Source organism: Zingiber officinale, chromosome 6A (assembly GCF_018446385.1).
Source record: "Zingiber officinale cultivar Zhangliang chromosome 6A, Zo_v1.1, whole genome shotgun sequence".
NCBI classification, from domain to species: domain Eukaryota; kingdom Viridiplantae; phylum Streptophyta; class Magnoliopsida; order Zingiberales; family Zingiberaceae; genus Zingiber; species Zingiber officinale.
The window spans coordinates 99,357,557-99,367,039 of NC_055997.1; the positions used below are offsets into that span (position 1 = coordinate 99,357,557).

The 9,483-nt window shown below is 36.4% G+C and overlaps 1 protein-coding gene across 2 annotated transcripts; it reads left to right on the plus strand.

The window, feature by feature from the left end:
- The first annotated feature begins 1,912 nt into the window (after positions 1-1,912).
- Positions 1,913-7,887, plus strand: LOC121997139. Of its 2 annotated transcripts, none has more exons than XM_042551401.1 (11): positions 1,913-2,133; positions 2,882-2,974; positions 3,431-3,555; positions 4,084-4,566; positions 4,671-4,846; positions 4,961-6,180; positions 6,297-6,376; positions 6,490-6,591; positions 6,721-6,794; positions 7,123-7,261; positions 7,603-7,887. In XM_042551401.1, exons 1-11 carry the CDS (start codon positions 2,049-2,051, stop codon positions 7,684-7,686), a joined length of 2,661 nt encoding a protein of 886 aa, XP_042407335.1. In that variant the 5' UTR covers positions 1,913-2,048; the 3' UTR covers positions 7,687-7,887. The 2 variants fall into 2 exon arrangements, with proteins under 2 accessions (XP_042407335.1, XP_042407336.1); XM_042551402.1 differs by having other exon boundaries at positions 1,914-2,133; positions 4,677-4,846.
- The last annotated feature ends 1,596 nt before the right edge of the window (positions 7,888-9,483 follow it).

Below are 9,483 nucleotides of genomic sequence, written 5' to 3' on the forward strand. Positions count from 1 at the left end.
CCAATAAAACTCAAAGACACTACATAACTAAACAAAAAGGCAGGTTCTTCAAGATCTTGAATATTTTAATCTCACCTACCAAACCATGGAAACGTCGAAGAAGAAGAATAAATAGAATAGAAGTTGATTACCTTAAAGAGTGCTTAAACTCAAAGCTCCCTGTTTGCTGGTGCTATAACTTGACCCAATAGCTAGGTCAGGGCTTCGACTCCTTAGAAGGGAGAGGGAAGAAGAAGAAGGAGTTAGGGCAGGGGAGAGAGAAACACAAATAAAGCAAAAAAGCGAACGGAGAAAAAAACTCACTGTTTTTCAGATGGGCAGGCTTCGCTCCTCTCTTCGAGAACAAGAGGGAAGAAGAAGCTCACCTCACTGGGAGGAAGAGAAAGGAGAACGCGATGCTGCGGCCGAAGAAGTTAGGGCATGAAGGGGGCAGGCTTTGCTCCTCTCTTCGAGAACGGGAGGGGAAGAAACAACTCAGGAGCTTCGCTGAGGAGCTTCACGAAAGAGGAAGGAGGAGGAGGAGAGTTAGGGCACGGGAGGAAAATCATGAAAGAGGAAGGAGGAGGCAGAGAGTTAGGGCATGGGTCGCGAAAGAGGAAGCCAAGTCCACAATTTTTTGTGTGAGTTGGACTGAGGTGGACTTGGTCACACAAGATGCCGCCTCAGTCGTGAAGAGTTTTTACTAAGGAGTTTCACTGCGAGAATCATTACTCTAATAGTGATAATACAAAGAAACTGAACCCAAGAATTTAAGTGAACATGACGAGGAGTAAGAATAAATACATGTACAACTAAACAAACTCCTAAATCTCACATTTAATCTATAAAGTTATCATGCTAAGAAATAAAAAGAACATGAACATAGCTAAACTCAATCGTAAACTTACCTCATCTAGAGTCCGAAATCTATATAGAGCATATAATGTTATAAGCAAGTAGAAACATAAACACAAACACAACTTAAACTAAATTTTGAAATCATCACCTAATCTACCATTATATCTAAACATATATAATATATAGGAACTATCTAATACATGATATGACATGTAAAACGTGCATGATCACATGGTACAATACAACTATCAAAACATGAAGATTTCAAGACCTCCTAATACTATTTAAACTGAACTTCAAAGGTATCTAAACATCTATGAATTTAAGGAATTAAAATAAAACATAATATGAGAAGAATATGTCTTCAACTCCTTCTTGCTACTAAGCTGTTTCTTCTTCTTCATCTTCTTCCCTTATAGCTTGGTTCGGCGATGGTGGAGGCTAGGGCCGGTGGTGGTGAAAGCTAGAGGTTTGGCGGAAGTGCAGAAAGAATATGAGCAAGACTTTTCTAAGAGTGTATATATATATTGGTGGTGTCAATTCTATCATATAATTAATTCTATATCAATCTTTCCACAATTAGTTTATAAAAGATAATCAATTATTCAAATTTCTCTATAAAAATTACAAATAAAATTTTTACCAAATCACAAATAAGTCATGTATACATACCACATAAATTTTTACACATACTAAGCCATGCATAAATTTTTATTTATTAAATTTAGATATATATATATATATATATATATATATATATATATATATATATATATATATATATATATATATATATTCTTAATTAAATTTCTTATAGAAAATTTATATACAATAATTTTTATATAAGTTTATTTTCACAAGTCATATAAATTTTTTATACTTACTAAACCCTAAAAGTATATAAAGTTGATGCATATAATTTTTTTTATATTTATTCATATATTTTTCTAAAGAATTTATTATTTTAATGTGTTTTCAACGTACTTCACATTTCTGCTCATATATTTAAATGAATATTTAATGGTGTAAAACACGTGTACGACATCTATACTACACCTCGATGCTCTCATAAATCCCATCTTCTCTCTCGAATTAGGGCACCATCCATCTCGCCTCTTTCAAATCAATCCGCTCTTTCTGCGATAACCTTAGGCGACTCCCTAGGACTCCAAAATTTGTCCAAATTGGTTGTCACTCAAACCTGTTGATCGATGGGGAAGAGGAAGGAACGCCGTCTCGCGGCGATGAAGGCGGCGAGCCGGCGAGTAAAGCTCGATCTGTTCGCCGAGCCCTCCGGTATTCCTCCTCTCTATCTTCCTGTGAATATCCTCTCTTCTATTGTGTTGGATTTAAATATATTAGTGGTTCCTAATTTTGAGTTGAGCGTCACTTTTTTTTTTTTTGATAAAAAATGGTTGGGGACTCAGTGATGGATCGTTAGGATTCTAGAGTGATTGGCCAGACCTTCGATATTTATTGCTCAGAAATCAGAAGCAAGCAAGATTTACCATGGATATCGGGTTCTTTGTCACGGATTAATAGTGTTTACTAGTAAAATATGTCTGGTTGTGCAGCAAAAATAGCTCTTATGTGTTGGATGCTGAATAGCATATATTCCATTTTTATAAAAGTTTTTGTCTAAGAACAATTTCCAAAAGTTCCTAAACGTGTTGCAACTTGCATCTAATATGCATTTTATGATTTTTTTTTTAATCTTTATTGCCACGCGGGATACTTTTGCCTCGATGTTGTTTTGTAAGCATACTCTAGTACAAAATGGTTGCCTTTATACTTTGTTTCACATTATAGCTTATTGTGCCTGCATTCTGCAGAACTTGTTTTAAAATTTGTTTGGCTATGTGATAGATTCATATGCCATATCATGATTTTGGCTTATGCTCTTTTTTTTTTTTTTTCTGAAAAGTTCCTTTTGGTTATCTTCTAAATCAGCAAAGTGATTCTACAATGCTATAATGCTTGAGAAGCTTTTTCAGTTCTTTGATAAATCGCTATATTTGATATTCATCATGCTTTCTGTTTGTAGGAGAGATGGTGACGAGTTCTGTACATGACGAAGTAGGAGAGGATCCAGATAAAGACTGCCAAGCTGAGGTTCCCAATTCACCATCTTCTTCAGGTGGGTTTCATGAGTTCATTTTAAATGGACTATGTAGAGAAGATATGCCACAGCATATTTTTGGTGGAAACTTGGAAATTTTATACACGCTTGTTGTATGCACCAAATGTCTGGTTCTGAGACTGTAGGGTGGCTGAGGTGTGGGAACATCATTAGTCATTCAGATCGGGCTGCCACAGGGGAATTGAATGACTCCCTACCTGTTATTATCCTTTGGCAGCATCTAGATGTGGAGGTTTGTATGTCTCTAGCTTTATTTGGTTTGTACTTGCTGACATGTGTTTTATGATTGTCAGGTGGTTGGACATTTATATATTTTTTCATTAAAATTATACTATTTCTATAACTACTAGCTTACTGCATAGCTAAAGGCTTAGTATTGTGTGTTTCAGGCATTTTCTTTAGCTTTATTTCTTTATTTCCGAGATATTTTACTTGTTAATTCCATTTTCTCAGGTAAGAAGAAGGAAAATCCTTTGTCGTTACTTGAGCAGTATAGTGATGATGAATTGGATGAAGAGTCCAGCAAACATCCAATTCAGAGTGCTGAAGAGAATGTATCAATTGATCCTCTGGTGCAGGTATTGTGATCCTTCCAGTTTTTCTAGTCTGCTCTTATGGTCACACTGTAACATGGTAATTCACTATGTGCTGATATATCAACCAGATCTGATGCTCAGTTTTTTTCAATATGAAATGCTATTGCATGCATGGTGGTCATGTGGATCACATCTGGGGCATGATAACTGTTCTCGATACATGTGCTTGAGGGAGACATTTCTATGCTTCAAAATCATAAACTATGTAATTGTATCCCTGTAGCACTATTTTTGTGCAGCATATAATGCACTGTTATGATATTTTTCTTTCTGCCTAGAATCTATTCTATTCATTCCACTAGTGTATTGAAAGATCCATTTGTTGAGCAAAGCAATGAACATCAAGATAATGTGGAAGTTGCTGACAAAAGTAATGTTTGTGTTGTTTTTTTTTTCTTGTTCCTCTAGGGGAACAAGACTCTTCTTCATGTTAACTCATGTATAATGTCTTGAAGTTTTTGTATTTATTAACTGTATATTTTGCTAACTGTTAGTTATCAACATGTTCAGGAAACTGTATCTGTAGATGTTATTGCTGAAAACAAAACAAATAATGTAGATGATGCTGTTGGCCTTAATGATGGCCAATTGGGGAACACAAACAATATTGAGTCTAATGATACCATAGAAAGTGATATTGCTTCAACTGCTGCTCAAGTTAGCAAAGGTGCTCCTGAAAGCCAACCAGTTCTTGATGCTTCTGGAATGCAAGTTGTTGGTGATTTGGCAGGAAGTTGGAAGGTTGTAATGCATGAGCAGAGCAATCAATATTATTATTGGAATACTGCCACAGGAGAGACTTCATGGGAGGTACCTCATGGATTGTCACTTGAAGTTCCGACAAATGGTGTCAATCTTTCTTCCACTGTTGAAGGACAAGTGAATTATCCTGTTCTTTTGCAAGCAAACATACCAGTTTCTAACATGCATGGTGGGATTAGTAGCAGCATAGAACCATATGGAACTGTGGAGATGATAAATACAAATGGACAGGTTGTATTTGCAGCTCAATTGACAAGCTTGAGTGTATATGCTTTAGCTATTTAAGTTTGTGCTGCTACATAATTATGTTTTTTAACTAACTATTTTTTTTATAGAAACAGGCAACTAGCAATGCTCTTTTAGACTATTCAAGGTCTTCCGCAGATCTGACAAGTTATGAAGCAGAACACACCACAAAGATCAGTGAATTTTATGCAATGACAGATGTTCAGCCTGCTTCACTTGTGGAATATGCTCAAAATTTATTGCATAGACTGAAGACACTCCCTAGGTATGACTTGTGATTTATTTTTTTTTATAGTATTTTTTTCCTGATATGCGTACATAACCATTTTATCAGATAATTTTTATTCTTATCAGAAAGCTGATGTTTTGTGTTTCACAGCTGTGTTGATGGACATGAATGGATTGCAAAGGAGATTGAGTTGAGGATATCTGATTGCAAAGCACTTTCCTCATATGGTTCATCTCTGATTCCATTCTGGTGGCATATTGAGACACAACTCAAGCAGCTAGAGTCTGTCATTGCTGGTGCAGAAGTTTCTTCTATTCCTGATGAAAGTACTGTTGTTAATGTAGGACCATCTAGAATAGTTGAGGAGAATACTACTTTATATAATGGTGAAACCCGCTGCTCCATTCCTGATATTGACACAAATGTCATGCAGACTGAGCCTGATATGAAAAAGCCCGAAAATGAAGACACTGCATGCTTAGGATTCACTGGTGTGAGGACCAATATATGTGAGGAAACTGTGAATTCCATAATCAAGGCTGAACTGCCCACTGAGGATGTTGATATGGATGTGGAGATGGAGGTGGATGATGAGACAGTTGCTTTTCATCCAACATATCAAACTACTGAATCTCCTGTTCCAGTAGAACCAACTGGACAGGTGGGTCCAGCTTCAGTAAGCCATCCTGATGAGCCTAATGTTCCACCACCTCCAGATGAAGAGTGGATCCCTCCCCCACCTCCTGATAATGAAGTAATTCCTCCACCTCCGCCAGAAGATCCACCTGAACCATCATACCCTCCACCTTATGCCGATGTCTTGCCTCCGCCTCCCCAAGACCAGTATAGCTTGGGATATGTTCTTCCTTCCTACAATTATTATGCTCCTAATGGGAGTGAGGTGACAAACCTAAACTATTATATGCAAGGTGATGGATCCCAAATTGTTGAAGCTCCACAGCCATATTATGAACCAGTAGTATCAAGCACTTATCCTGAAATCGCTGTACATGTCAATCAAGTTGAACCCATGACATACTATGATGTTTCTGGTGGGTCTGTCTCACACATACCTGTTGTTTCTGGCACTGCATCAACTGGTTTTTATGTTGAAGCAAGCGCTGTAAGTTATGGTAATGTCTCCTCATTGAATCAAGCAATATCAGTTGGGCCTTCTTCTATGGAATCTGCAAACAAATCTGTATCACCAGGAAAGCATGATTCTGATGTTTCTGCTGTTTTCAAAGAGACTAGTAAGAGTAGCCTATCAGCAATTTCTGATACATCTGGTGTGCAAATAGCCAGCAAGGATTTAATGAATGGAAGCACCATGGTTGCTCCTCCAGTTTCCAACAAAAATAAATCAAAAGGTTCTCACTTCTGAGTAACAATTTGATTGCTTCATTATAAATGTTGAATGTACACACATTGCTTGCCAAGTTCTCTTCTTCTTGTGCCTATAGTACCTAATGATATCATCTCTCAGTTTTACGTACTAGGAAGGCCACCATTGCAGTTGCTCCAAGTTTGCGGTCTAATAAGAAGGTTTCCAGCTTGGTGGATAAAGTAAGTTAAAATGTGCACGAGTATATTGTGAGATAATTGAATGTAGATTGTGTTTTTTTGTTCCCTTTTGCATGTATGTATTTGCCTAACAATATAGGTGTCTGTTTCATCAGTGGAAGGCTGCAAAAGAGGAACTGCATGGGGAAGACGATGATGATGATGAACCTGTAGATGCTCTTGAAATTTTAGAAAAGAAACGTCAGAAGGAAATAAAGGTGTGCTTAATTTGCATTATTGTTGTCTATGTCTGTCTTCCCTTCCGTCTCCCCACCTCCTACCGACCACACACACATCCCTCTTCTCTCTCTCTTTGCGATTTGATGTTAATTGATTAATTTATGCAGGAGTGGCATGCACGTCAGATTGCTACTGGAGAAGCTCAAGATAATGCAAATTTCCTTCCTTTAGGTGGTGACTGGTATGTTGTTTCTTAAGGCCTAGAATTAAAAAGCTGCTCCGATTGAACACCACAATTGCACAATTAGTAAGATTATAGAAATTTTGAGGCTTCTATGTATCTTTTGTTGAATTTTGATGGCTTTATGCTTTAAACCCGTTCTTTTGGAGTGGATACAAATTTTCAATGTTTGACGTTTTTATTTTTATACTGATTATCCTTCTACAGTTTGTGATTTTTGACTCCAGTCTCATGCTAAAGTGATACAAATTTGAATTTCGTCATTATTTTCTCCCCCATCGTACTTGCGTTGGTTGAAATTGTAGCTGAATGACAATCTTGTATACAGGCGGGAACGGGTTAAACGAAGGAGAGTTGAAGCTGCCAAATCTGATGTGGTTGAATCTGTTTCGGATGCAGCAACTGACAATGCAAAAAAGCTGCCTGATCTGACGGAACTGTCCAAAGATCTTCCTTCTGGTTGGCAGGTTTGTCTACTCCACCTCATCTTGTTTCCTTTCTTCCTACCTTGGTTCTTAGAACATTAAAATTATATGGACATGACTTAACTTGTATGTGCTGCAAAAAAGGGGAAAGGCAAAAGAAAAAAAATATTATTACATAGTAATTAATTGTAATCTCGAAATGAAATGAGATGGGTGTCAGTTAAGAGCTATGTTAGAAATTGCTCAAGGACACGAGTTCCAAGTAACAGGAACCAATGACCGTTTAAAAATGCGTTGCTTATGCCTGTTTCACCACTTTCGACCAAATTCGGTAGCATGTTTCTTTCAGTCGGTCAGCTATTGATGTGATTGTGTTGTTGCAGGCGTATTGGGATGAATCCTCCAAGGAGGTGTACTACGGAAATAGCATCACTTCAGAAACCACATGGGTCAGGCCAACAAGATGATGTGAAACTAAAAATTGAGCTTCGTTCTCTGTCTTTAATTGGCTTGATCAAGCCTTGCGCATGCATGCGCGCAAACATGTACTCGACCCACCGTGTTAGGTAGCATTTAAAAACTTGTTCGTCATAGCAAAAAACCACACGGTTCCTTGTAGCAGCGAAAATGGGTTCCCTAAAATCTTATTCAATCTTGGTTGATGTTTAGAATTTTTGATCCGTGAATGTGACAGGTTAGTCGTTGTTGCTGCCAGAGATAAGCCTCCATTATCATATGTACCATAGATATCATCATTTAAATCTTGCTTGCCTTGGGTACCGTCCTTACGAGTACGCCATTCACCTCTTTAGCTAACGCTGCCCATTCAATCAATAATTGCAACAACTATTCTATCCTAGAACTTTTATCTCAATTGAAGAGATACTTGACTCCGGTTGCCCTTCTATTCCGTCATCTATCTCTACGTGTTAAAGCTTGATAACAAACTTTGACTAAAACAAATTATAAGTCCAAAATTTAACATAGTCATCATAAGCTCTCTGTATGTATATTTATATATTGCTCATTAAATCATTGCTTTGCATATTTTCACTATTTTATTTTATTGTAGATATTCCCCGTTACTCCGAGCCAAATTTGACTAAATCCAAGAGACAATACACCTGGGCAAGAATTAACCAATTGAAGACGGCAGTCGACGGCCTCTTCCGTTGGGACACATATTCATTTGCTTGCTCGCATCACCATGTGAAATCCTGAGTTTTGTTGTGATTGAACCGCAATCATCGAGCCAAGCAAGAGAAATTAATCCAACGTCAACATCAATAGATAGCAACACAAGTCATAAAAAAAAATTAACATGATTTGCAATATTACAAGCATATATAGCGACATATTTTCTTTCAATTCCGTTTGAATCATTCAAAATCATGCCCTACACTTTTATTAGATTTGACTCGAAGAATTAATATAAATTTATCCGTGCAATATTTATTTGCGATCGTGTTGCACAATAATTTTTCAAAAATAAAATATTTGATAATCAATAAAGTAGAACTAGTAATATTATTAGTATGACAAACAAGTGATTATATATAGGGTTATAAATGAATCAAGCATTCGTGAATAAATTTAGTGTTCAACTTGATAAGAGCTTGTTTATGTTCGTTCAATATATATAAGATTAATTAAACAAAGAAACTTGAATAACTCGTTAAGATAAGCAAATAAGCTTGAACACATATGTGTTCAGCTCGTTAACGTTTGTGAATAACGTTTATGAACAATGTTCACGAAGTATATTCATTAATAAATCTATTTTTAATATGCTAAATAAATAATAAAATAAATAAATAAATAAATTTAAATTATCAAGCTCAATAACTAAATCAAACAACTAAAAATTTCAAACAATCGACAAGCTTGAATTGAGAGTTCGATAACATTTAAACGAACCAAGCTCGAAGCAAGTTCAAACCAAGTTTGAATTGAGAGCTCGATAATATCTACACAAACCAAGCTCAAGTCAAGCTTCAAACAAACTCAAACTCATAAAAAATAAACCAAATTAAGCTTGAACAATTATTTTAAAAACTTAGTTCATTTTAAGTTCGGTTTGGTTCAACTCGGTTATCTTATCAAATAAGTTTGAACATCCCAAAACTCGACTCAGCTTGATTTATTTATAGCCCTAATTGTATATCTTAGGGTCTTGTCTACTCTTTAACTTTAGTTATGTTTGTATCAAGGTGGCATAGAGGGTTATCAACTCAACCGACCCTAAAGCTGTAGGCCAAACGACA